Below are 27,950 nucleotides of genomic sequence, written 5' to 3' on the forward strand. Positions count from 1 at the left end.
AGTCAGTTTTTGCAGCTGGTCACCATTTACTCTCATTGTATGCCAAACAGCAAGATTCAGCTTTCTGCTAAACATCTTCTTGGTTTGGAGAAACATGACGGTGAGTAGATGATGACAGAACTGTTACCTTAAGTATTTGGCACATAACTAAATACATTTAGATGGAGGCAATCTGTAATCCTCTCCATTCACATGTCAAACAAAACTAAATAACATACACTTTCATAAAAGAAACATCCCCCTTTCATTGAGGCAAAAGCTTTTTTTTTTCCTCTCCTGTTTAGTGCGGTCTAATTTTCCTTGAAACAAAATGAATGTGTAGCTGTAGTTGTAGTCTGCTTGCCATCAAATCCCCAGAAGAACCGACCACCCAACCCCCCCGCAATTTGCAGGCCGTGCGCAGAACACACCCTTTTGGAACGCAGGCTCTGATTCATATGTATGGTCATTTCCTCTCCCAGTGGAAAGTAAAGTAGTATGGGGACATTGACAGGTCTGCTTTATTTAACACTGTCTGACATCCCCTCTGTGTTCAAGAGCGCTCCATTTAGGGACTCAAACGCAACAAAAGAGTTCTCTGGGATGCTGGGTTATGATTGGTCAGTCACATAATCAGCCAATCAGAATCAGTTTGACGTCATGGTCCATTTCACATTTTTTGGGTTTATTTTACAATAATTACTTTTTCTTTCAGGACCTTTGTGTAGCTCAGAGATTATGGGGATAGCAATGCCAAGGTCATGGGTTCGATTTCTAGGGAATAAATGAAGTGAAAAACTTTACATATTTAATCCAATATAAGTTGCTTTGGCTAAAAGCATCTGCCAAATGCGTAAATGTAAAAGAAGAACTTCCGATTCTGATCTTGCTCTCGTCCAGGTGTTGAACCACTGTACACTAACATGTAGGTAATGGGTTCGATTCCCAAGGAATTCATGAATTGAAAAGAAATTACAGCTCGAATGCAGAGTAAGTTGCTTTGGTTAAAAGCATCTGCCAAATGCATAAATGTAAAAGTGGGAGTTCAGATTCTGTTCTTGCTCTCATCCAGGGGTTCAACCACTGTACACTAACTTGAAGGTCATTGGTTCAATTCCCAAGGAGTTTTAAAAATGGTATAGCTTGAATGTAATGGATGTCGCATTGGTTAAAAGCATCTGTCAGATGCATGCATATACTAGTAGGACATCAGATTCTGATCTTACTCTCGTCCAGGTGTTCAACCACTATACATTAACATGTAGTTGAGGGAACGGCACACAAACATTTCTTCAGACATATCTCTGATTGGGAAGATCAGACTGTGTGCTCCACTTTCATGAAATCTTAGAGTTACAGCTGCAATCTGGCTGGTGTTTTTTGGACTGGCATGCGGGCGGCGTAGATACCTGCCAAGACGTGACACATTTATATCTTCACCATGGGGACCTGTGGGCTATGTGTGAACTTCTGCCCCGCTATCTTGTTTTACACATCAGTTTCTTCAAACACTGTCTGAAAAAATGGAGGGGAAGTATTAACCAGTCTCATCATAACACTTCAGGCTTGTGTATCTTCAGAGGTGTCCATCCCACGCAGACATTACAACGACCATGTTCTACAGTGTTCTCGGTCTCGACTTGTTCAGTACCTCAGGCGTAAAGTGAGGAGTAGTATGTCTACATTTTGGAGTCATGAAAAAAACATGACCAGTTTCACAGTTCACTTTGAAGCCTGAAACCAGTCCTTTGACCCAGTTGATACTGGACCTGACCTAAGCCTAAAATTGTTTGCCAGCAACTTCTGTCAAAAATGTAGAATTTAGCGAGATGCTAATTTTCTTTTTTGAATGTGTATATAAATCTGCATCTCAGACAGTTTTTACATTTTTATTTTATTTAAGAGAGAAAAAAAATCTAGGGTGAAATTTGATCTGATTAAACACAAATTGATTGAACTGTGAAAAGTGGTCATTATATACCAGAAGGGAGCCAGACGACATGGGCTGAAAAATCAAGAAGGATTTCTGGCGTCATCCAAAAAGGAAAGTCAATCATGAACCATAAAATCAGGACTATGCACTGGGGAAGTGAATTGTCATTTTTGATTTCCTGATGACTTTAATAATAAGTTCGGAGCTTGTTTTAATTGAAGTAATAAAGCTCTTTCTTTGACATAGTGAAGAAGATTGTGATGGCATTAAGTATTTTACATGGACTCAAGGATTTACACAGAGGGTCCCTAATTACACTACACTTAAGCACTTAAACTATGTGGCAGCTTGTCTTCGTGTAAGAAACTAATTGAGGTCTTCTTTCTCTTTGTCTTTTGCCAGACCGCATGGATTAACTGGCAGTCCAGTTATCTCTGATATCTCTCTTATCCGACTATCACCTCACGCTGCAACTACCGGAGAATCACACTTCAACCCACCTCACCCGTATGTCAACCCACACATGGAGCACTACCTGCGATCAGTCCACAGCAGCCCAACACTTTCCATGATCTCCGCAGCACGTGGACTGAGTCCTGCTGATGGTGAGTCTCATATTGTTCCCCATGTACCGGGGTCCTCTTGTCATTGACAAATCACTAGCGTTCAATAAGATTTGTTTTGTTTTAGTTTTTTGAAGATGAGACGACTACTCTCATTCAGCAATGTCACATTAAATTAGTTCTTGACAGTTCCTGGAAACCATTCGGTTTCATTTTATGGAGTGAGCATCCTATCTAGCATCTTATTTTATGCTTGAAAGAAAAAAAGAAGTTTACAGGTTTAGAATGGCATGAGGGTGAGGGAATTACAACATAAGGGACAGCCAAGGTATTTCTACAGTGGCTTCCTAAAAACATGCTTTTTTTGTGAAACAACCTCCATGCTTTTAGATGCCAGTAGAAATCCAAGAGCATGTTTGAATCACCCATTATACCGGCAGAAAGTGTGTTTTATGTTTGTGGAAGTATGTCTGGGAGAAGGAATCAAAACATTGGTCAGCGAAGAAAGAAAGCTAATGGTTCCACTCCTCCACAAACTGAAACACAACAGACACTCTACTATTGTTTCTCTCCTTTAATGTGTCAAGTATTTGGATATTAAGCATGCTAAAAACATTACTGTAGACCCATTCTTATTTATGTAGGCCTGAATATGTAAATAGAGGATAGTCAGAAAGAAAACAGTTTGCTGAACATTATCTACCTAGCCAAAAGCCTGGTCATTTAAGCCTTGTTACTATAACAGGTTGAGACGAAAGATAAGTCACCAAGTACAAAGTCTTGGCAGTAATGGCTCTGCTTTCACACTTAAATAAGCAATGTGGAATAGATTGTGTTGGTGATTAAATGGCGGTAGAGATAATAAAAGGAGTTAGTCTAATAATAACTAAAAAGTCTCTTTTCCACCATTTCATGCACACCTTGGTTCCAGCAGTTGACAAACATCTTCAAAGGTCTTGCATAAAAGGAATACAAGTGATTAATTCAATAATTTGCACAAAATTCCTCACTAATTTTTTTTTCTCCTACATTATACAGTCAACTAATATCCTGACAGAGCTTCAGTTGTGCAGAAGTCAGTCATGTTCTAATGTTTAACAGAAGGTCCATAAAGAAAACTGATGAAGATCGGTGGAGATGTCCCCTGCCCCAGAGCAGTGTTCTGACTCCTGATCTGCTTTCATCGGTCCACTGCCTTAGGGCTTTTTCAGCCCCGGCCTCTGCTGCACCCCTCCTCACTTCGATTCTGAGCTCCTCTAGGGACGCAGTTATACGATCCGGCGAGCGTGGAGAAAATAAACGGCCTTGTTCTGCCATGAATCCAGCACAAACACAAGCCTGTTCTTTTTTAACCTCGCTAGGGCCTAATTGTTCCTGATAGAGCTGTTATGGTATGAATTGCCAAGCAGCAAGAATGAGGTGGAACCCCCCCTCAATCCTGAGTGTCCCATAACTTAAGCAGCAAGGACGTGAACTGCTGTTATTTCTTCATCGTAGGCGAGTGTTACGGAAATGACATAGGAGGCACTAATGGTTATCTGACCTAGGCAGAAAGAAAAATAAATACATCCATTGCATGTATTGCTTTTGACACCTTTAGTCTGGGATTTACTACGTGGTGGTGTTAACAAATTTACCCAAGTTTAGGCAAGAAGAGAGCACCACTTTTTACTTGTAAACATACTTCAAGATGTCTGCTGTACACCTTATATCTATATAATATATTTATTTTTTAAACAGACTTTTATTTTTTTTGTTCAGCAAGGTCAAAAAATGTATCACATTTTTAAATTGGTATTAAGATTTCTATTTTAAATAAATGCTCTTCTTTAAACTTTTTATTCATCGATGAATCCTTTAAAAAAATTATCATAGTTTTCACAAAAATATATAGCAAAGCAGCATATTTTTTTTGCACTAGATAAGCATTTTAGAATAATTTCTGAAGGCTCACAGCTGCTGCAAATTCAACTTTGCCAGCACAGGAATAAACTACATTTTCATTGTATATTAAAAAAGAATAGAGTTATTTTAAATTGTAACAACATTTCATAATATTTTTATTTTCTATCTTTTACTGTATTTGTTCAGACTTTGCTTATTACATTATGTAAATGATTTTAAAAATAAATGAAAAGGAAGTCATATTAATGTTAATTTTTTAGTATTAATGTTTAGTTCTTTCATTGTCTTTCATTACACAGCATTTATGATCATTTTTCCTATTTGAAGGTAACACTTACTGTTAATATTAGTTCAGCAGCACACACAACTTGGCTCACAAGATACTTCATTTAATAATTCATGACTAATCATTAGCCAGACATTTTAATAGTTTTATTCATATGAATTTTTTAGGTAGTAACCATTTTTGATGCTACACGCTCTGCTCCCCATATGTGTGTATGAATCCTAAAATACTAAACTCTTCTCTTCTCTGTCTGAGCAGTGACCCATGAACACCTGAAGGAGCGGAGCTTGTTCGGGCTGCCCCCTCCCCCGCCAGGGGCCAACCCTTCAGATTACTATCACTTCATCGCCAGTCACCGCAGCCCTTATGGAGAACTGCTTATGCCAACGGCGGCCGCAGCTGCTCATCTCCCTGACTACATGAGCCCAGTGGACAGTGAGTACAGCACTAACCAATCCATAATGTCACCTTCAAGAGCCCCTTTCACACTGCGATTCCGGCAAATACACGGGTAAAGTGTTCCGGCAACTGTTCCCGGGTCGCTAGATTTTGCACTTTCACACTGCCAGTGATTACCCGGGATATGTGCGTGCTTTCACACGAAACCTGTAAAGGTCCCGTAATGACATGTGACATCAGGGCGTGACGTGTAATGTACTAGTCGAAAACATTAGGCACGTTATACTTTCACTGAACTGGCGAATGAACTTGGCATCAGTGCAGAAAGTGAGGAACAAACTGATCTCTGTTTCATTACAGTTTGCACATAATTTTTTTTGTCACGAACGTTGATCTTCCTTCAAAACAGTCGGTAAAAGAGTAGCGCGATAACGCGTGTCATCACTTCGACACCGCATTAGATTTGGCTTTTGTTCACACAGCGCTCACCCCGGGATTGAACCCGGTAATGTTACTAGGTCCCCGACCCGGGTTCAATGCCGGAATCAATCCCAGGACTTGCTTTCACACAGAAGGTGACCCGGCAATGTTCCGGCAATTTGCTGGGTCCGACGTGCAGTGTGAAAGGGGCTAAGGTAAAAATGTGTGAGATTTTTTTTTGTTTTTGTGCTGATATCTGTTATATAGCAACCCATGAGAAAGCAAGATGTACTTGAATGCACCAACATATAAAAATTTAATAATGGCGCTTTTCCACTGCGTGGCATGGAACAGTTCACTTTTTTGGGGGGGGGGGGGGGTTGGGGGGGTTTCACTGGGTACAGTATCTGGTACCAGGTACTTTTTTTTTGTACCAACTTGGTTGAGGTTCCAAGTGAACCTCACCATTATCAAAACGTGACATGTAAACTGCTGATCACTGATTGGCCGGAGAGAATTTTCACTACCTGCATCACTGAACTTGCGACATAAACCACTAAATTTAAATTAGCACAGCCAGCGAAGGATCAAACGCAACCATTTGAATGAGCGCACCTTTTTAACAATCCAAAAATGGCTGTTTCGTTGTCTGTTAAGCAAATACAGACATTCCTCTTGTTGATAGCAGAGATGCGGATCCAGCAGGAGATTGATGTGGCGACAGAAAATTTTTCACGAGTCACGGCAGTAGAGGCGGCACAACAATAATGACATGTGAATAATCTCACCCATTCTAAAGCAGCACTAAACTGCAGAGAAAACGCAAACTGATTTTTTTTTTCTATACTCTGAATTATATTCTTTCTAATATAAAAAAATGTAACACTATTATGCTATTTCAATTTGCCAACAAAAAATCTTGTAAAAGTTTAATTCTATGAGCCAGTGGCTCCCATAGCGCTCAGTTTTTTAATTTGGACTCCTGCTTCTTAAAGAGTGTAAACACTGTGGTTTTGTGGTGATTTCGAAATATTGCTCTGTTGGTTTGAGTGGGCCAACATGTCAACTTCTAGCTCATCCAGTGGTGTTCTGAGCAGGACTATCTGTTTTCAAGCAGAAGCAGATGGGGAGTGTATGGATACTAAATATTTATTATCACTGAAACTTCAGATTAATCTTAAAAAAAAGAGAGAATCTAACTTAAGCAAAAGCAACTTAAAAGGACCCAGAGTATACAAAGCCAGTACCTGTTATTTTTTTTGTATAATTTATATACCCTTATAGTCTGTGTAAATAATTTCAATGATTTTCAATAGGCTTTCAATTTTCACATTAATTTTAGTTAGTTTTAGATATTTTTTGTGTGTAAACTTTTTTATATTTGTTTATTCCAGATACAATGTTTTTTTTTTTAATGAGTTTAAATTTACTTTAAGTTAACGAAAATAACTGGACAGTACAAGTAGGCTAGCTAACTAATTTGCTACGCTCTGTAAAAACATTTTTTACATTTTAAAAATCATGTTACAAAATCAATAGATACAAGTTTTTCACATCAAAGAACAAGGTCTTTAAATCTCCACCTGTGTATAAAACATGACTCACATGGAAAGGGGCTGTAAACATGAGCCATCCCAACAATTTATGAGGCCTCTCTGTTATGGCTTCTAATTCAGATTGGGCTGCAAGTGTGATGCGTTGTTATAAGTAACACTCGACTTCCCTTAGACCTACCTTAAAAGGGAAATACAATGTTTAGAGGTAGACATATTTTTTGTACCGTGGCTGTATTGCATGTCGTTGCGTGATCTTTAGGGGTAAACCAGGGCGAGAAGGTTGCAGTTCTTGTAGAGCCAAGCAGGTTTTCGGCTCTCATCCAGAGTTTCAATGAGAAATACAGTGTTGTGAATGGGTAACACTGTGAGAGAGGATGAAGGGGAAGTCAGTGTAGGGTTTCTGCTCAGGAAACTTGCGATTGTAAATAAATAACAAGCTGGCACACACTCATGCTTTAATCCAGTCCAGTCACCCACAGTAACTCTTAGTGCCACAAATCTTTGCACCCTCTCAAATCGCATGTCCCAGTTACTTCCAATCACTAATCAAGCATAATCCTCTGCGTTTTTATGACTGTAATGAGTCGGCCATGAGAGTTCCTGCATCTCTGACCGCTAACGCTGGCCGCCACGGAACTGACTGCCCACAGTTTGTGTAGTGAGGCTTGTTAGCTCAACAGCGCAGGGCTTTTTCCTTCCCGGCTCGAGTCTTTGGCCTTCTCCTCTGCCTAGCTTGATGTGGTTTCACTCTGGGCACTCAGGTGTTCACAGCTCTCCACACTAACCCACAGACACAGGGCTTTCATTGATGGCCAGTGTCAGCTCATGGTGTGGTGGCATAAAGCAAGCCCTTCAGTAGAGCGAAGCCCTGATAAATATGCATTGCAGGGTTTAGCGTTTGTCTTGGAATGGTGTGGCGATAAAATTCGTATGCGTATTTAAAAATCAATTTATGTTCTAATAAATTCAGCAGACCCACCACAAGAGTCGGTGTTCAGCATGCACAAAGTGGCCCTCTTGTCTTTCCCTTCATGATTCCCATTTGCCCATTAGCTGGCTTGGAGAGAGAATGTACAGGTTTTCCTGTAAATGGTGATCGTTGTTGTAAAAAAAATGAGAAATGTGCACATGGAAAATCTGTCCTGCTTGTCATTAGCGCCAACATGTGCAGTACTGTAAATTTATTTGGACGTTAGGCAGTTTTACACACACACACTACTGGGTCAAACCGTGACGTTAACTGGAGTCATGCGACATTGAATAGGTTTTTGCAGACTTCAATGTACGACAAAATAAGCATTTACAACTATTTCATATAGTTGTAAAGATCACGATAACTACAAACTCCACTTTGCAAAAGCCACCTATAAGACCTCATTATATATATATATATATATATATATATATATATAATTTTTTTTTTTTTTTTCCTTCACTCATGCAGTAGCTTACATGCACAGACTCTGGTGTGCTGATAGCAGTTATTAAAACAAATCTCTTGTCATTAAATATGCTTAGCATGTAACCCCACATCAGTCATTTATGACTATAAAGGTAAGAGTAAACTCTTAAGATGTAAAAATGTTGGATCATCACCCCATCTTGAATTTAAACCCTAAAAGCTTAGAATACATGTAGCTCACTCCTGCGGATCACTGCTCCTCCTGGCAGCAATGTGAACAAGCGCATTTGCCCGAACAGGCCCCAAAATAACAAATAGCAGCAAACAATGAAAGGAGTTGGCGTCGGCTATGAGTGCACGTCTTGCTGAAATGCTCCATTGCTGTGCCAAGTGCATGTGCATGCCAATGCCTTGCACTTAAAATGTTAATTATCGTCTCCGCCTGACAGGACGACACGCCGATTGAAAGCGCAGTCGCCACTAAAAACAACACAGCCGCATTTCCCCATCAAACCCAGACGGGTTTTTACTCAATGGGCACGTTCCTTAGGCCCTCTTTGTGTACTTTAAGTAAATCTATTGCGCATGCAATGTTATGAGAAGTCTCACTCGATGCTTCTCAATGAGTGAGATGGGAAATGCTGGCCTTATCCCCTCTGGATGGATGAACACGTGAATAAATAAATCACCACAGGCTCCGGCTCACAGCCAGACTCTGCCTGATACCCAAAACAGCAGGATAATAGATTGAACAGACCTCTGTTTCAGTTCAGCTCTGCTTCTCCTCTCTGTGTTGAAGTGAAGAGGTCTGCAGCCTCTAATTGAGTTGCTTACACAGGAATGCTTTAAGATTATGAATGGAAAGAGGAGGAAAACAAATGCTGAACTCATTTGTGTGGCATAGCCAGCGGGGAACTGTTTAAGGTCCCGTGATAATAGGTGCTGCCAAAGCAAACGTCTGCTGGCCGACTACAGGCAGGACTGTTTGGGAGCAGAGGTTTTTTTGGTGTAAAGGGAGGGAGTCTTGTCACCACTGCACCTCAGGCCAAGATGCTCACACACACACACACAACAGACACTAACACGGGTGCTGCTGCTGTACACGCACACATTATATATTTATATATACACACACACACACACACACAGTCATTTTAAACTGTAATCATATTTCACAATATTACTGGTTTACTATTACCTAGTAAACTTAAGAGTAGCTTCTTTCAAAAACATTAAAAAAAAAAACTTACCATCACCAAATGCAATATATTGCATAATTGATTATTTATTGCATAATATTTTTTTTTCAATACTTTTATGTAGGTATTTATTTATTATGAATAGTTACACTTTATTATTTGCGCGATATACTTTTTTATTGATCCCCAAACATAAATTAAAGAAGAGCAGAAACATAAGAATAACACCTTCCAAATAAATTTTTCCGGCATCCCAATAAAAACATCAGAGCAGTTGCCTAATATAATTGCCTCTTTTGTAAGCGCCTGTAATTATGAAGCCATATATCAGGCCAGATCCTCAATTAGAAGCACCCCCTCCTACCCACCATTCCCCATCCCACAGGGTCGACAGGACTGCCTGAGCCAGCCTCTGCCACCACCACCTCACAGCACTGCACATCTGGTTTAGCGCTCTCCCAGGAACCTGTGCACCCCTAAATTAGAGAAACTGCCTATAAAAACAGACCATTGCAGAGTGTGTGGGACTCGGCAGCTGAGGGCAGGCCAGACACTGCTACCCCCTGCTGTTCTTTTCAGTCTGTGGGCAGCAGCCTGCTAAGACCTGTCACACGTCATCCCATCAACGTGGCAGTCACTCAGCAAACTCTGCACGAAGTTTCTAGACAAAATCAATTATGTTTTTTAGATAAATAGGTTTAGGCTTTTAGGTATAACTCTATTGAGAGGCATTCTGTGTGTGTGTGTGTGTGTGTGTGCGCACATGTGCATGTTTTTAATACTAAATGACAACCAAAAATGAAAAGCATATTTCAAGTTACTTGACTTCTGTCATCCTGTGCTTTGCTGTCTGACCCTCAGGCGTGCAAACTATTGCTGCTCCTCTCAAAACCTAAGATTCGCTCGTTAATATTTCCCAATTCTGAGTCGATATCTAACAGTTAAAAGAATTATTATGAATTATTAAAGAAATGTTCATATTGCATAGTAAACCTACTATATACTACAGTAGTAGTTTGTAGTATATATATACACACTATATACTTAAATAAGAGTAGTATGCTATTTTGAACATAGCCGGTCATTATTTTTTTTATTTAGCGGTGCAGGAATAGTGCGTTTCACCTTTAAATGAAGCATGGAATGTGCGTACAGGCATTTGAATCAAATGTCAAATTTTCACTTTTTTATATATATATTTAGCATAACAACCTATAATAGTTGCTGTTTGCAGAGTACATAAAAACGATTGCTTAACGAATGGCAGGGGGAGTAATTAACTGGTTGGAGGTTGTAGATTTGTGAGAGTTTGACAGGCGTCTGTTTGAAATGTCAGTGGAGGGTTTTTTGTGAGGTGCTTGTGTTTGTGTGTAGTTTAATGGACCCATTACATGTTTCCTGTTGTAGCACCTTTGCTGATGCCCCCCTGGAAGGCAAAAAGCCTCCTTGCCCGACTGCTGTTCTCTGTCCTCTTACACCAGGCCTAATGCACAGCACCTGTTTACTACAGCACTGGGCACATGTACATGGAAACAAGGCCTTTGGATCGACACTTACTTGAAACTGAAATGCATAAGTTCAGGTCTGCAGTTTGTACACTTTTGGGAAGTTTAATACTACCCTTTAAAAAGTTAGTTGAGATTTCTACCTCCAAAATGTCATGATGTGCACTGAAAAAAAAAACGATTCATTGATTTTACTAAAAAAATTTATGGTAAGTGGTTGCAATCAATATATTTAGCTATATTTAAATATACAAATTTAGTTGATTGACTTTCAGCAAAATTTGTTTATTTAAACGTACCTAAAATAAATTGATTGCAACCACTTACCATAAAAAAATAAATAAATAGTAATTTCAATTAATCATTTTTTTTCGGTGTGGTATTTTTGAGGTAATTTAGTAATTTTTTACCATAAAATTACTAGGTGTGATATGTAGATATGGTTGTGATCATTTGTAATTTAGTTTCAGTACATTCAATAAAAAACACTCGCTTTTATTTCAAGTGGTTGTAAATAAACTCAAAAAACAGAAATATTACATTTTTTTCTGTATTTTTGGTGAACAAAAAAAAATTATATTATTATTCTTATTATTGGTGTTTTGTGAAATCTGGAGTCCCTCAAGGATCAATTTTGGGCCCCTTGCTTTTTAAAGATACAGGTTGTATGACCGCAACTAGAGGGCGCACTATCAAAACAATAACAATCGCGTGGTTTGGTGACGCTAAGAAGGGGTGTGGAATGATGGGATTTGTTGTCTTCTACCCAACCGCTGACAGCCATCAATCAGATGATATGAAAACGATTACCACTTGTTCAACAAATATATAGACTCGTGTACATTCAAACACAATAACTGGGCATACATTGCAAACGCGAGTTCAACGATTTGGTCGAGTAGATTACATACAAAGTCAATGCAAAGATGGTATCAGACTATGGATCAGACGTGTCCTCGCGTGGGTCTAGAGACACGATGCCCCGCGTTTGGTGTGTATGCCCCATAATACTAATCTTGTTGATCCTTATGATAGCATATGTTTTCTGCAAAGATATGAATCAAAGCAACTCACCTGTCGAGTAAAACACAAGCGAGATCTCTTGCTAGTTCGCAGAGCTCTCTCCATCTAGAAAATGCAACACAGATATTGATCCTCGCTCTTTCTCTCCTCTTGTCCCAAACTCTTCTTGGGTCGTTTGGTTGGCCCGTACGCTTATGTTTACGGGAGCTGTCCTTGTCTACAGAACCAGCAGCAGACGGTAAACAGTAATTATGTTCCTTAAGTAACACAATCCACCATAAAACATGCAAGAAGAAGTAAATAAGGAACTGCTTGAAGCAAACAAGTGGTTTGCTGGACGCTAGACACTACTTCTGCATTTGTACACGACACTGTTGTCATGTGGTTTCTAAGTCAGTAAAGGTGGTAACAAAGGGTAACTAACGTCATTGACAGGCAACTGCACTGCCCCGTGTCATTGTTTAGAATGGGAATAGTAGATGAAAGCATTAGAGATATTGTTAGTAATCAGCTGGACAAAATATATAACAACTCTTAAGATCTCTTGGTCTAAAATTTTATTTCTATGCAAATGACACTCAAATCTATATACACTTAAAACCTGATGATACTGTGCCTGTGGATTTTTTTTCTCAATGTATTTCTAAGATAAAGAAATGGATGTCGCAACATTTTGTGAAGAGACTGAGATTATGCTTATTGGTTCACCCCATTAGTTGCATAAAGCTGGAACTGTTTCTTTCATTGTTGATGATTCTATTATGGAATCTCTGACAAAATGTAATAATCTAGGGTTAATATTTGATTCAAATTTAACATATGAGCCTCATGTTCTGAATACTGTTAAAACATCTTTCTTTCATCTTAGAAATATCGCCAGATTAAATTCAATGTTGTCATTCCGTGCTGCTGAGAAGTTGATGAACACCTTTGTTTTCTCTTCAATGGACTATTACAATGCTCTGTTGGCTGGGGTATCAAAAGCTACCCTAAACAAATTACAGGTCATGCAAAACTCTGTTGCCAGAATCCTAACTAAAACAAAAATAAGGGATCATGTCACTTTTGTCTCGAAGTATTTGTATTGGCTTCCTGTTAGGTTTAAGGTTGATTTTAAGAATCTGATGGTCACTTACAAGGATCTGCATGGTTTGACGCCACAATATCTTGCAGAGCTTTTAACTCCACATACCCCAAGGCGGAACCTTTGTTCTTCTGCTACTGGATTGTTAATTGTTCCATCTACCCACCTAAGATTGATGGGAGATTGGGCGTTTTCTTTCTATAGCTCCATAACTATGGAATTATCTTCCTACTGAAATGAGGCAGGCAAATTCTCTTAACATTTTTAAACCTCACCTTAAAGATTATGTCTTTAGGGTAGCTTTTATAAAAAAAAAAATGTATAGTATTTTTTATAAATATATATATAATGTGGTTTAAAAGTGTTTTTTGCTCATTTTCATACATTTTTATCTGTTATGTAAAGCGCTTTGAGAAGTAACATTTAAAGGCGCTATAGAAAAATAATGATTAATATTACTTTTATTATTATTATTATTCTTGGGGTCTTTAATAAACTTTATATATATAACTACCAGAGAAGAGCCATTGCTAAAGCATCTTACTCAAATCAAGTAAAATATAGACTTTTCAGCATCCCACACTTTATTTGCTTGCTTATTTGCCTTATTTTACTTTCAGATCAATGTTGTTAAACAGTATCTGTTTGGCATTCTGCTGAACAAACTATTGGCTGAGATTGGTATGATAAACTGATTAATTATTCATAGTGATTTGTATGCGGGCCAGCACAGTAGTGATGCTAGAGATAAAGAGAATTGAATGTCCCGCACAGAGCTCTTTAAGGTGAGAGTGAAACGGTGTCTTTTTTTTTTTTTTTTTGCAGTGTCCCGTTTCCCCAGTCCCAGACTGACGCCGAGGGTGAGCAGGAAGCGAGCGTTGTCCATCTCTCCAGTCTCAGATGCCAGCATCGACCTGCAGACCATGATCCGCACCTCGCCCAACTCTCTGGTGGCCTACATCAATAACTCCCGCTCCAGCTCGGCTGCCAGCAGCTCTTACGGCCACCTCTCCGTCGGGGCCATCAGGTACAGGAATGCCCATCTGTGTTGATTTTTCGTGTAAATGTTTTTGCAGGTTGCCCATTGCTTGAACTAACACAAAAAATGTTTTTTTTTTCTTCTTCACGTCTCAGTCCCTCCTTTACGTTCCCACATCCTATCACACCGGTTGCATACCACCAGCTGCTGTCCCAACAGAGAGGTCTAAACGCGTTTGGACACACTCCCCCTCTCCTACAGCCTTCTCCGTCCCTCAACACCAGGCAGACACTGGCGGCAGCAGCTGCTCTGACCAACAACAACAGCGCCGACACAAACACACAGTCCAGCCAGGTGATTTTAAGGGACATTCATGGTTTCTGTACATACTTTTCTATACATATACATCTACACTCAAGGTTCCTAAGGTATTGAGAAACCAGGATGTTGTATAATATAGTTTAAGTTTGTTTGTTTTAAGGAAATGATTATTTTTTATTTAGCAGGGATGCATTAAATTGATTAAATGAAGCAGTAATCGTAAAAAAGACATTGAACATGCATATTGTTCCACAACAATATTAAGCAGCACAACTGTTTTTGACACTGATAATAGTAATTGTTATTATTATTATTATTAATAATCATAATCATAATCATAATGATTAATGTGTTTCTTGAGCACCAAATTAGCATAATTAGAATGATTTCTGAAGGATCATGTGACCTTTAAAACTGGAGTAAAATTCAATTCTGCCATCACTGGAATAAATTACATTTTAAAGTAAATTAACATAGAAAACAGTTTTTTCAATTTTTTATAATTTCACAGTATTACGGTTTTGACTGTATTTTTGATAATATAAATGCAACCTTGGTAACCATAAGAAACACCTTTCAAAAACATGTGAAAAACGTACAATCCCCATACATTTTGAACAGTATTGTATAATGTATAAGGATGTGTGAATAAATTGTAATTTTTGCTGATGCAGATAGACTTATCATTTGCACGTTATGGCAAATAACCAATAATTGGCAAAATGATAATTTCATAATAGTTTTTCAAAATAAATTAAAAATGAAATACTGTATTCATGTTAACATTTTCTAAAGATTTAATTGCTATTGTTCTTTTAAAGAATAAGTGTTAAATGGTGGCAAATATGATTAGCATGGCTGTAGTTGTTCAACAGCACTAACCAACATAAACAAACCTAAAAATTCATGCTAATCTGAACTGACCCTTTCATTCATCCCCATTTGTCCCCAAATCTGTGTAATGCTCATCGACCGAGAGCTGCTGTCGCTCCCATGTAAACAGAGTGACCATCCAGAATATAAACTTCCTCTGACCTGCTCTCAGTCAGTCCAGACACTCACCAAATCAGTTTTCATTCCAGCTTTATTGCTGATCTCCAAAACACATACGCGCACTATAGTTATGAGGAACACATTTCCCACACTTTTGAGCAAACCATGTCAGGGTTATTGAGTTATAGAAAACATGGGCCTCTGCCATACTGTAGTGGTTGGAAGGAAAGGCACCACTTCAATGCAGAGCCTGCGTGTTCAGAGAGACTGTCTGTTGAATTATGAATCCATCTGAGGATCAAAGACTGTAGCTGCTCTCTGGGCGTAATCATTTCTTCCTTTTCATATTTCCATCTGACAGATGCTCATAGTACAGTCTAAACTGTTTAGTCTGTGCGGCGAGTTGCTTTGTGAAATATGGCATCTGGAGCATGGTGCCTTTGTAGGCGTGAAATCACCACTCATGCCAGCAGCCAAACCATCGACATGGTGGCTCCAATGACTCTTCCCTTGCTCTCTTGTAGAATGCTGGTGGAGACCCGGCTGTCAGCAGCACCGTCAACCCTATGATCTTCAAGAGGTCAAAGGTGAAGACTGAAGCAGATGAACCCCACCCCATCTCACCTGGTTCTCAGGTTTGTGGATTATTACTGTCACTTTATTACATCAAAATGGACTCTAAAAAAACCATTAAAATGCTGTAGAAATGGTCTGTACGATTTTTACTCTATTCCTCATGTCATTTGAAGCCATATTATAGCTATTTGTGAGAACACATCTAAATTTTAAGTAGTTGTTCCCTGGAAATCTCCTTGAACAACATTTTCTTTCAATAAAGCATTGAGATGACATTGCATTACTGACCAGTGTTGTCATTGTTTTAATATATTATTATTTTGTTGATTGAAATAAAACAAAACAAAAATGTAATCCGATTTAAAAATTAGTAACTAAAATATTTTTTAAATAATTTATATTATTTAATTGCCAAACAACCAAGATAAATTAGTAATAAAATGACTTAAATAGAATTTAAAATAAATTAATGCTGGATAGAAATATAAAATAAAAAAATAAAAACTGAAAATATAAAAATAAGAGCCAAGTCAAAATATTAATAAATGCTGAAATAGTACTGTATATACATAATACTAAAATAACAGAAGTCAGTGTTATGAGATGGGCATCTGTCATAAATTCATAATGCCCCGAATAGCTATATATACAGATGTGGCCATTGAAAATGCGCGCTCAGAGGGAAAGGATCACATGTGACCACAGTGTGGCACGCAGGACCACAGGGAACGCTCTAACACACAGGAAAGACATATGATCAGTAGGGGCAGTCATGTAACATACTGTACTGAAGCGGCAGAGCACAATTAACACAAAGGCAAGCTGTAGTCTACTAAAGTTTATTGCATGCACTGCTCGAAGGCCTATAAACATATAAAACAATAATAGTATTATTATCTAATAGTATTTATCATGTCAGTTTGATCATTGAAAAATCATCATAAAAATATTACTCTACTACGTCATCTAAAATCACCATCTAAAACGTAGCTTAATGTGGTAACCACTACGACCAGAAGGCCAACACACAGGAAGAGACAAAAAAATTTATTTTCAACCACGAGAGTGGCTTAGTTAAGTACAGGTTAGCGTTAATGCTTAGCCTTTGACCTGAGTGACATACGTACATATCTGTTCATCTCTTATTTTCTAATTTGTCTCTCTTATGGCCAATTCTCAACTCATTTCCAGTTCTGTGACAGTGCGTTGGTAAGATACATGAGGAGAAGTGCAGAGTGTGATTGGGGCAGATGTGAATTGATTAGCACACAGTAGTGGGACGCATATAAACATGCTTTAGTCAGCATGGACCTCTTTCAAAACCCTTCATATCTGAGGTTGATGTTCCTTACTTGGAATGATAGAAACCAAACTCGGAATGGTTTCAAAGAAACTATTATCAGTTGTTGCTTTAGTGCTCTTAACAGCACGGTGCTCGCTGGTAAACATACCCTTGACTCTGACTGGATATCACACACATTAGCCCGTGGGAGGTGACATTAGATGTGGCCGTGAAGCATTCCGTTCTCTCGCCACATTAGAGAGGTTTTGAACCGTTTCAATTTTAAGTTCATTAAAGCTTAAAAGCATTCTTAACATTCCCAGACCTTAAGAGAAACGAGGGTTGCAATATTGTGTTGGAAATCGATGTAACCACCAACTATAGTTCCCATCTGATTCTCAATAACTCAAGACCAGGCTGCCATAAGAGATATAAAACACTAATGAGACCTCTTTTTTAATAGCTACATTTTTTCACTAAACCACAGTGCATGTCTCTTCTGGTGTGTCAAACACGTATATCTCAGAGTTGCCAAGATAACAAAGTCTGTAATCAGAAGTCAGAGATCTCAATATGATTCTTAATATATATCAGTTATATTTAACTCCATTCAGTCTCACAAGCTAAAAAGCAACTACTGAGCAATGCAATTATGTATGACATAAGATGTGCAAAATAAAGTTTACCAGTACTGTTTTCTTTACAGGATCACATGGAACTGCGAGAGGAACTTGACAAGGATGAATGCAAGCAAGAGCCTGAGGCCGTGTACGAGACCAACTGCCACTGGGAAGGTTGTTCCAAAGAGTACGACACCCAGGACCAGCTAGTCCTTGTTAGTCACTATTTGTTTCTCCTTTGTTATAAAATGTCTTCTAACTTGATGCAGTGATAACTTCTATGACACAAGGGCTCAAAACCGTTTGAGCTGACATTGCTGTTTCCATCCATTATAGATAGCATTTATAATTGATATGGATCCTCAATGGTGTCTTTACATGCAATATCATTCAAAAGTTTGTTGTCAGTAAGATTTTTGTTTTTGAGGGTCACCACGGATGCATTTATTGGATCAGAAATATAGTAAAATCAGTGACACTGTGAAGCAGTTTACAATTGAAAATACCTGTTTTCAGTGTCGTCATATTTTTAAATGAAATTTATTCATGTTTTGGCAAACTGAATTTTCCAAACTTCAGTGTTACATGATCCTTTACTGTGTTCACTGTCACTTTTGATCAGTTGAATGCATTCATGCTTAATTCAAGTATTGATTGCTTTAAAACAGTCATACTTGCACCGAACTTTTGAATGATAGAATCAACAGCGCTTTGGATTGGCAGGTTGCTAAACTAACAGTGTAAAGTCTAAAAAGCATACAAATACATAGCACAAGTATTTTTATAAATTAGATTTAGATGCTTTAACAAAAATGTTAGTATTGAATCAGAAATTTGTATTTTTAGCTTAGATAATTTTTATCCCTGAGGTAGTTCAGGAGTAAACTAGTGCATCTATTTTAGAATAATCTTAGAAAGCATCTTAATTAAATTATTTCCTTGGGAAGAAGCCTTTGTGTTGGGGGTGTGCATGTGACCCCCTTAAATGCTGTCTAGCTAGGCAGCTCACTAGGTTTTAGAAGAGCTATTGTCTTGAAAGAGTCATTGTGACTACGTAAACCGAAAAAACACCAATGGCAAACAGCTTCCCTGGCTTTTTAAAAGCAGAAAAAACTGTAAATAATTAGAAACACTGCACATGTTGGACAAGTTTCTCATCGTCAGCTTTAGCCAGACTTGTAACTGATCCTTTCCTGTCAGACACGTGTAGGGTTAATGAGCATGTTAATTCCTGCAGAGGTGCCGAACATGTTCACTTGAGCACAGATACTTTCATATGTATGGCTCCCGTCTCCGTGCACCCTCTGACCTTTTACCTTTCCTGAGGCCATGCAGTAAATCCGTCATCATGCCAGCAGCTCTGGAGTGGCCCTCTCCACCTCTGACACCTCAGCCGCTCTGCTGGGCGTTATTAACAATCTGCGAGCCAAAATGTGACAGATACACTTGGGCCCAGAGTCAGACTCACTGCCCTGACAGGAACATGGCGAGCCAGTCTGGCTCCTCATGAGACCTGGACCTGGAGCTCAGGAATCCTTTGGGGTTATGGATCAGTGGAATTGGGCTCCTGCCATTCTCCAATTCCAGAACAAGCCCAAACCAGTCTACGCTGAGTCTAGCATGTGTTTTATGTTCCAAAACCCACACTAGACTAAAATTGAAAGCACAAACAAACATATGGTCTTAAGTAGTTGCAAGTGAATTGTTGTTTGGGATTACAAGATTGCTGTCCGTGATTAGTCAGATTTCTGAGAAACCTGATAAAATGGTTCTGGAAAGTGAGACCGAGTGTAAGGTATAATTACAGTCAGAGAAGACAAGAAAGGAGAATCAGTAGTGGAAACAAAGAGATGTTTGGAGACCAGGGCAACACTGAGGGCCTGGACTTCCTCCCTAAACACCCTTCTTAGTCCTCAGGCTATATTCTGTGCTCTCTGCTTGCAGTCTAAATTATATACCCCAAGAATCTAATAATGGCATGGTGTTTGATTTTATTTTATGAGTTCTTCCGTGGAGAAATTCATTCAGGGTTATTTTAGGTGTTTTAGAAGAGTACAAAGCAAGTAGCTTTCAATGTACACAGAATACAGTTATTTATTATATTATTTAGGATAATGCAATATGTATATATACACCTTACAAATGTTTGGGGTCAGGAATATTTAAAACAAAATCTAATTTATTTTAAATAAATGCTGTGCTTTTGAACTTTCTAATCATTTCTGATTTCTAATCAAAAGCATCATGGTCTATCCAAAAATATTAATCAGCACAGCTTTAACATTGATAATAAAAAATGTTTCTTGAGCACCCAATCAGCACATTAAAATGATTTCTAAAGGATCATGTTATACTGATGACTGGAGTAATGCCTGCTGAAAATTCAGCTTTGCAATAACTTTTAACATAATACTATAATAGAAAAGAGTAATTTTACATTGCAATAACATTACACAATATTTTTTTACTGTATTGTTGATAAAATAAATGCAATCTTGGTGTGTGTCTTTCTCTAAACAAGAAAGATTTTTTTTTATATTAAAAAAAAAAATGGTATTGGACTTTCATTGCATGATGGGGGAAAAATTAAGGAATTATGACGGTTGTTTATTTCATATTGTCGCTTTTCTCTACCTGCAGCATATCAATAATGACCACATCCATGGGGAGAAGAAGGAATTTGTGTGTCGATGGGAGGAGTGCTCACGAGAACAGAAGCCTTTTAAGGCCCAGTACATGCTAGTGGTCCACATGCGCCGACACACTGGAGAGAAGCCACATAAGTGCACAGTAAGTGACTGACACTGCTCATCAGGCCTTCATTTCATTCTAAAATGCATGTCTTACCTCACCCCTCCCTATTTAAAACCTATACCTACTGTACCTTTAATTGCAAGAATAAACAACTATTTCTGTACCTACAAGTAAAGCAATCGTTTGCTGTACAGATATAGACTTATTGTTTCTTATTTCAACAGAACACCTGATTTTAAACAGGACACTTTCACATTTTACATTTCGGCTACTTTTATTCTCCTAAGTGAATAATGAAGGCACACTGATCTGCATTCTTAAGCCTCAATGTCAATTTTAGTTGCTTGAGATCCTATTAAAATGTGAACTTCTGAGGGTGCTGATTGACAGGATGAAGACATAATTAAAGTCTGAGGAGAGGAATGCGCCATGGGTCTTTATTAAATTTTAGTGAAATTTCTACACACCATCAGTGTGTATATATATATATGACCTATAAGATACAAGAAAATGCACCTATGACTTTAATTAGAACTTTTTTGCTTATCTAAGGGGATCTCTTTTAACACCAATGGCTTATTATTAATGCAGAAGCTAAACTTTATGAAGAAGAAAGCAAAAGATTCCACAACACAGAAGATTGATCATAATAATTGATGATGACATGGTCTGAACAAGCAAAATTTTCAAAGCTATCACAATAAAAAAATTTTTTTTTAAGTATTTTATCTGGAAAACATGTCCTGGAAAAACTTTCCCCTATAAGCAGAAGTATGTTTTCATTATGGTAATGAGAATAGTGTAGAAAATATGCTTTATTGTCATGAAAATATTGCAAACTATTTTAATGGTCCCTGTTCTGTTGTCTTTAAGGTAAAATATAATTGTGTATTGTACCTTTAAATTAAGGATGAAATATAACCCCGAAGTGTTCTTGACAGGTTTTATGAGATTCTGTCATAAAATTGTTTGATTTTAGGTTTAGATTGATGGTGGCTGATGTAATGGCTTGCTTTTCTCTTTCTCTCACTCTCTCTGTCAAGTTTGAAGGTTGCTCAAAGGCTTACTCGCGACTGGAAAACCTCAAAACTCACTTGAGGTCTCACACAGGGGAGAAACCTTATGTATGTGAGCATGAGGGTTGTAACAAGGCGTTTTCCAACGCTTCAGACCGAGCCAAGCACCAGAACCGCACGCACTCGAATGAGGTTCGAGCTTTCAACATCCATTTCATTATGTGCATTTTTTTTCCCATCTCAAGACTAAGATGAAAAGATTTGATTTAAGTCAGATTTGATTGCACTCTGAAAGCTATCTGTTACTGCTTTGCAGAAACCATATGTGTGCAAGATCCCAGGTTGCACAAAACGCTATACAGACCCCAGTTCTCTCAGGAAACATGTTAAGACTGTTCACGGTCCAGAAGCACATGTCACTAAGAAGCAGCGTGGTGATGCACCACCTAAACCTCACCCTCCTAAAGGGAATGGAGAAAATGAGGCACAGTCAAAGCATGCAAGAGGAAAAACAGATGGGTCAGAGGAAGCCAACAGCACCACCCGAGGAGTGGAGGATTGCCAACATGTCAAATCTATCAAGACGGAAAACACAGTGGTAAGAATAGTCTGTTTTGTTCTTAATAAATTATTACACTGCTGATGAGATGTTTTGTTGAAGTTTTTGACTAAAAGCAGTTTTACAGTATACAGCAACCACAAGTTCCCAGGTTTTTTTCATTAGGAGAGAGGCAGCACAAGATAAAATAAAGCTGGAAATGTTTGTTACTGTGGTGTATCATTTAAATTTATGTGGTCAAAAAATAACATGGAAGAGAAAAAAATGTCTATTGTTGCTGGTTCATACTTCTACTGTTCAAGATGTTGTCTAAACTATTTTATGAAGGAATAAATGCCATAACTACTTACTTCTGTTGACTCATTTTAGATATTAGCGTTTTGCATGTTAAGTAGTATTTACTGTTATCACCTCATGCAGAGATAGAGCATGTTCAGATCTTGCTGTTTATCATGTACATTGTAAAATAATCTTAAAGGGATAGTCCACCAAAAATGAAAATTTGATGTTTATCTGCTTACAAAATGTAGGTGTTTTTGTTTCTTCAGTAAAACACAAATTTAGATTTTTAGCTCAAACCGTTGCAGTATATCAGTCTTATAATGTAAATGGATGGGAATCACAGATAAAACATACAAAAAATAAAAACATTCACAAACAAAACCAAATTAAACCCTGCAGATCATGATGATACATGGATGTGTAAAGACACAAAACGTCTCGATCGGTCTGTGCAAAAAACTGAACAGTATTTATTTTTATTTTTTTTTACCTCTGATTCATGCAATGTCCGAACTGTTAGAACTGTCCTGAGCACATTCTCAAGCAGGCACATGTGGAGGCTTCTTCTTTTGCTTTATGGTGGATCGTAGACTTAAAAGTCCATTACCGCCACCTACCTCTCAAATGGACCATTGACACTCCAGCTACAATTAGGAGTGTTAATGGTCCATTGGTCCAGAAGCCTCCTCACATGCTTGCTTGAAAACGCACACAACAAGACGCGCTCAGGACAGTTCTAACAGTTTGGTAAAAAATTATATAAATACTGTTCAATTTCTTGCACAGACCTATTGTTTTGTGTCTTTCCACATCAATGTATCTTCACGAGCTGCAGGGTTTAATTTGGTTTCGTTTGTGTGTTTTTTTTTGTTTTTTTTTTGTCTTAGCTGTGATTCCCATACACTTAAATTATAAGACTGACTGAATGGAACGATTTGAGCTAAAAGTCTCAGTGTTCAACTGAAGAAACAAAGTCATCTATATCTTGGATGCCCTGGGGGTAAGCAGATAAACATCAAATTTTATTTTTGGGTGAACTATCTCTTTAATGCAGAGATCAAACTAATGTACTAACCATTGGCTCATCAAATGTACTAATCCTCTCCTTTCCTCTTAACTAACTTGCTTCTCTTTGAAAATAATGGACAGACTGTACTGAGGTGAGCACTGCAGTAATGCCTTTTTATGCATGGCAATATCAATACTTTTTCAAAACCCAACTTCAATTATGTTTGGTATAGTTGTGTTGTCCAAATGTTTAATAAAAAATCTATTCATTTTCCTGCAGACTATCAGTAGAACAATTCCTATTTAGAACAACTTATTGAATTCCACAAACTTTACCGCGATTCTGTGACAAGAATATCAGTGGAACTTATCTTTACTCATTACGGTTTCATTGTAGATGTATCAGTCCAGCCCTGGTGGTCAGTCATCATGTAGCAGTGAGCCATCGCCACTTGGCAGTGCCACCAACAATGACAGTGGAGTAGAGATGGCCATGCACAGTGGAGGCAGTTTGGGGGACCTGAGTGGTTTAGATGACGTGCCTGTAGTAGATTCTACCGGTTCTCCAGGTACTTCTGCAGGAGTGGGTCTCCAGCTGCGTAAAAACGGGGGAGGACTACTACATCTTGAGAACATCAAGAAAGAAAAACTAAAAACTGTAAGAGACCCCTGCTCCTGGGCGAATGCATCTCCTCAAGTCCGAAATACCAAGCTGCCTCCAATACTCTCTATTGGTGAGTACTGCAGCCAAACATGGGTTTATTATTTTATTCCCACTTTGTGCAATTTGAGAAAGTAAAATGTCTCTGATAACTCTGTTCTTTAGATTCACTGCTGGAGACTCCATATATAGGCAATCAGATGCCTGGACCTCCAACCCAACGTTTAGGAGACTTGTCTTCGTATGAGATGACAATGCTAAATCAGCTGCAAGAGCGCAGAGACAGCTCCACCAGCACAATGAGCTCAGCATACACGCTAAGCCGTCGGTCCTCTGGTATTTCACCCTGCTACTCCAGTCGTCGCTCCAGCGAAGCTTCACAATTTGGTGTCCGCAACCACAACATCAGCTCAGCAGACTCCTATGACCCCATCTCCACAGATCTGTCACGCCGTTCCAGCGAAGCTAGCCAATGTGGTGGTGTAGGTGGACTCTCAAGTTTACTAAGTCTCACCCCGGCTCAACACTACCGTCTCAAAGCGAAATACGCCGCAGCCACAGGGGGTGCGCCACCAACACCTCTGCCCAACATGGATCGCATGAGTCTTAGAACTAGAATGGCCCTATACAATGACTCGCAGGAAAGTTCAGCACATTTGCACCATTCCCAAGGTGTAGTCAACTCAAGACGCTGCAGTGACACTGGCTATGGTGCCCCTGGCATGATGCCTCATGAAGTTCCAACCAATCTTCCACGACGAGCAAGTGACCCTGTTCGTCGTACAGCTATCGATCCGCTCTCCTTGCCGAGGGTTCAGCGATTCAACAGCATCAGCAACATGAACCTGTCACGTTTGCCTGCGATAGAGCGCCGTGCTTTCAACTTGCAGGGCAACACCTGGTCTGATGGCAGCTTGCATCGTCATCCTTTCAGCCAGAGGCCACCTAGTATTTCAGAGAATGTTTTAATGGAGAATATGGCCACTGATGGAGGTGATCAGCAAGAAGATGATATGGTGCTACCAGATGATATGGTACAGTACCTCAGCTCCCAGAATGGTAGCTCAAATCAGGACCCAGGGATTTCTGTCAGCTATGGTCATGCACTAGACACCCATGGTAATATGATCTCCCAACAACAGTTTTATGGACCGCGGCGAATGGGCATGACAAACAACAACGGAAGCCAGGTAGAGCCTGTATGCCCAGGTCCAGAGCAAATGGCCAATCAGCAAAGCATAAACAAGAACAACATGCCAGTGCAGTGGAACGAGGTCAGTTCTGGTTCTGTGGATACAACTGCAAGGCTTCCAAAGCAGCAACTACTCCGAGGGAACTTGACAGTGGTTCAGCAGAAGCAGAATTTTGGCTCTTACCAAGGATTTGCCACTAATCAGCAGGTTATACCAATGAGCCAAAATCTAGCTAGCCTGCAACAGGGTTATCCACAGAGGGCCACCCAAAGGATGAACTCTGTCCAGCAGTATCGGCAATCTGTTACCAATCAGAGTCAGAATCTCGGCGAGCAAGTAAACCCTCAACCAGGATATCGACAGGACCTAAATTACAACTCCAGTCACCGCCTAACATGCAACAGCATGGGTCCACCCAATGGGAGAGTGATGCAAAACCAGGAGATGCAGAATTACAGATCCAACTTTTCACATATGAACAATGTCAACCAGCAAAATTACGTCCCAGCCGTTCAAAATGCAGGCAGAGGTCTGATACAGCCCAGACCTCCGTCCGAACCCAAACCTTTGAATAGACAACACTCAGGTTCAGCAATGATTCAGCAAAATGGTTGCTCCCTGTCCAACGTCAACTCCTCAGAAGCTAGCCCAAAAAGATCAGGTGACTTCGGTCAACACAGCAATGGGAATGGCACTATGTACTATTCAGGAGAGATCCATATGTTGGGGAGTAGCGTGGATTATGGTTCTCCCATGTCTCCATGTGCAAGCCAAGCCCCAGCTGCTCCAGTGTCTACAATGGCATCTCCTGGGGTTAACCAGGTCACCAGTACAGTGGACTCCACTCAAACCCTCGAGCACACTCAAATAGACTTTGATGCCATTTTGGATGACGGAGACCATTCAAGCCTAATGTCTGGCACATTAAGTCCAGGCCTTCTGCAGAGTCTTTCACAGAATTCCTCACGGCTCACCACGCCGCGTAACTCTGTTACACTAGCCTCGATACCGGCAGGTATTGGCAACATGGCCATTGGTGACATGAGCTCAATGTTAACAGCCCTTGCAGAGGAAAGCAAATTTTTAAACATGATGGCTTGAGAATGAAAGAAGTTAATCAGGGGTTGCGTTTTAATGTAAAGACATTGAACAAGTAAATAAAACAGAATACATTGAACTGTTTAAGAACACTAATTCATGCTCTAATGGGAGGGAAAACATGTATGTTTATGCATTATTTTCATGAGCAAAGGCACTGAAAATACAATTCCTGACGAGTTAAACTTGCAGCATTTCAGGTGAACAGTCAATTACATTATCAGACATTTGCTAACAACTGTTGTATGCAACTAGGCTGGCAAAGACCTCAAAATGACATGTTTCACAAGCCATATGTTCAATGTAAGTTTGTTAATGCATATTAGTGTACATCAGGGTAATGGTTATTGGGCTTGTATAAGTCTGATTTTCCCTTTCTCAACAGTGCACTGAAATTCACTAAGTGCCTCTCTTAAAAGAACATAAGTATGTTTTTAAACTCATATAATGCTATGTAATCTGTGTAGCTATACTAATAGATTTATGGATATTTTTATTGCATTTTGCTCTGTTTTGTTTATAGTTATTCCATATCCTTCATGCTTTAAATTATGTGTAATGCATATTAACTGCACAAGCTTGTTCAGTGTGCACAGTGCTCTGATGTACCCCCTTGTCACTTCTGTGGGGTATTATAAAAAAAAAAAACTGGTGGAAAATGAATTTCTGCTCAGTTCCTCAAAGATGGTCGATTTCATCTATGTTGACGGATTCCCTTGAAGCACGCTCCAGGAGTTACAGATCTCTGTAGTTGCATCTGATCTGGCTGTGTGATAGTGAAGGACAGCATTACGTCTCTGAGCTTCAGTCTGCGGAGACCTGTCAGCCCGTGTGTCCTTTGAGATGCCTTTAAAGGAATATGCAAGTACTCTGTGTGCTCTCAGCGGAGATCGCATCCCAATTAACAGGTTCATCACCCTGTTGAGCTTGTGATGAACCACAGGCGCATACTAAAATGACTTCAGCCTTTGATTTAGTAGTTACAAAAAATTTCCACCAAGGACGGAGCGATTTTGAAGGTCTAAACTAGGAGTTCTTTGTTTTTTTTTGTTTTTTTTGTGATGCCATTTGCCGAACTCAACATATGTATAGCTTTTGTACATTTTCAATACAGCATCTTCATTTCTGTTTTAACACTGGGTTTGTTTTGTCTCTTATTCATCTGCTAGATATTGTTCCAAAACCTCTATAGTTGAATTTAAGAAATAAAAATGGGAAAAGTGTGCATATTCATTAAAATGCAGTAGCAAAAAGTATTAAAGGGGGGGTGAAATGCTATTTCATGCATACTGAGTTTTTTACACTGTTAAAGAGTTGGATTCCCATGCTAAACATGGACAAAGTTTCAAAAATT

At 39.0% G+C, this 27,950-nt stretch overlaps 1 protein-coding gene across 1 annotated transcript in view; it reads left to right on the plus strand.

The window, feature by feature from the left end:
- LOC127965409 (zinc finger protein GLI2) overlaps positions 1 to 27,730 on the plus strand; it is a 70,921-nt gene extending 43,191 nt beyond the window's left edge. The window contains exons 4-14 of the mRNA XM_052566217.1: positions 2,315 to 2,517; positions 4,925 to 5,101; positions 14,080 to 14,281; positions 14,389 to 14,587; positions 16,072 to 16,182; positions 18,112 to 18,240; positions 20,666 to 20,815; positions 21,823 to 21,987; positions 22,112 to 22,393; positions 24,042 to 24,378; positions 24,471 to 27,730. Coding sequence (XP_052422177.1) covers positions 2,315 to 2,517; positions 4,925 to 5,101; positions 14,080 to 14,281; positions 14,389 to 14,587; positions 16,072 to 16,182; positions 18,112 to 18,240; positions 20,666 to 20,815; positions 21,823 to 21,987; positions 22,112 to 22,393; positions 24,042 to 24,378; positions 24,471 to 26,599 — 4,084 coding nt within the window. The 3' untranslated portion in view covers positions 26,600 to 27,730. The remainder of the gene's footprint in view (positions 1 to 2,314; positions 2,518 to 4,924; positions 5,102 to 14,079; positions 14,282 to 14,388; positions 14,588 to 16,071; positions 16,183 to 18,111; positions 18,241 to 20,665; positions 20,816 to 21,822; positions 21,988 to 22,111; positions 22,394 to 24,041; positions 24,379 to 24,470) is intronic.
- The last annotated feature ends 220 nt before the right edge of the window (positions 27,731 to 27,950 follow it).

The sequence above is a fragment of the Carassius gibelio genome, chromosome B9, assembly GCF_023724105.1.
Source record: "Carassius gibelio isolate Cgi1373 ecotype wild population from Czech Republic chromosome B9, carGib1.2-hapl.c, whole genome shotgun sequence".
Classification (NCBI taxonomy): Eukaryota; Metazoa; Chordata; class Actinopteri; order Cypriniformes; family Cyprinidae; genus Carassius; species Carassius gibelio.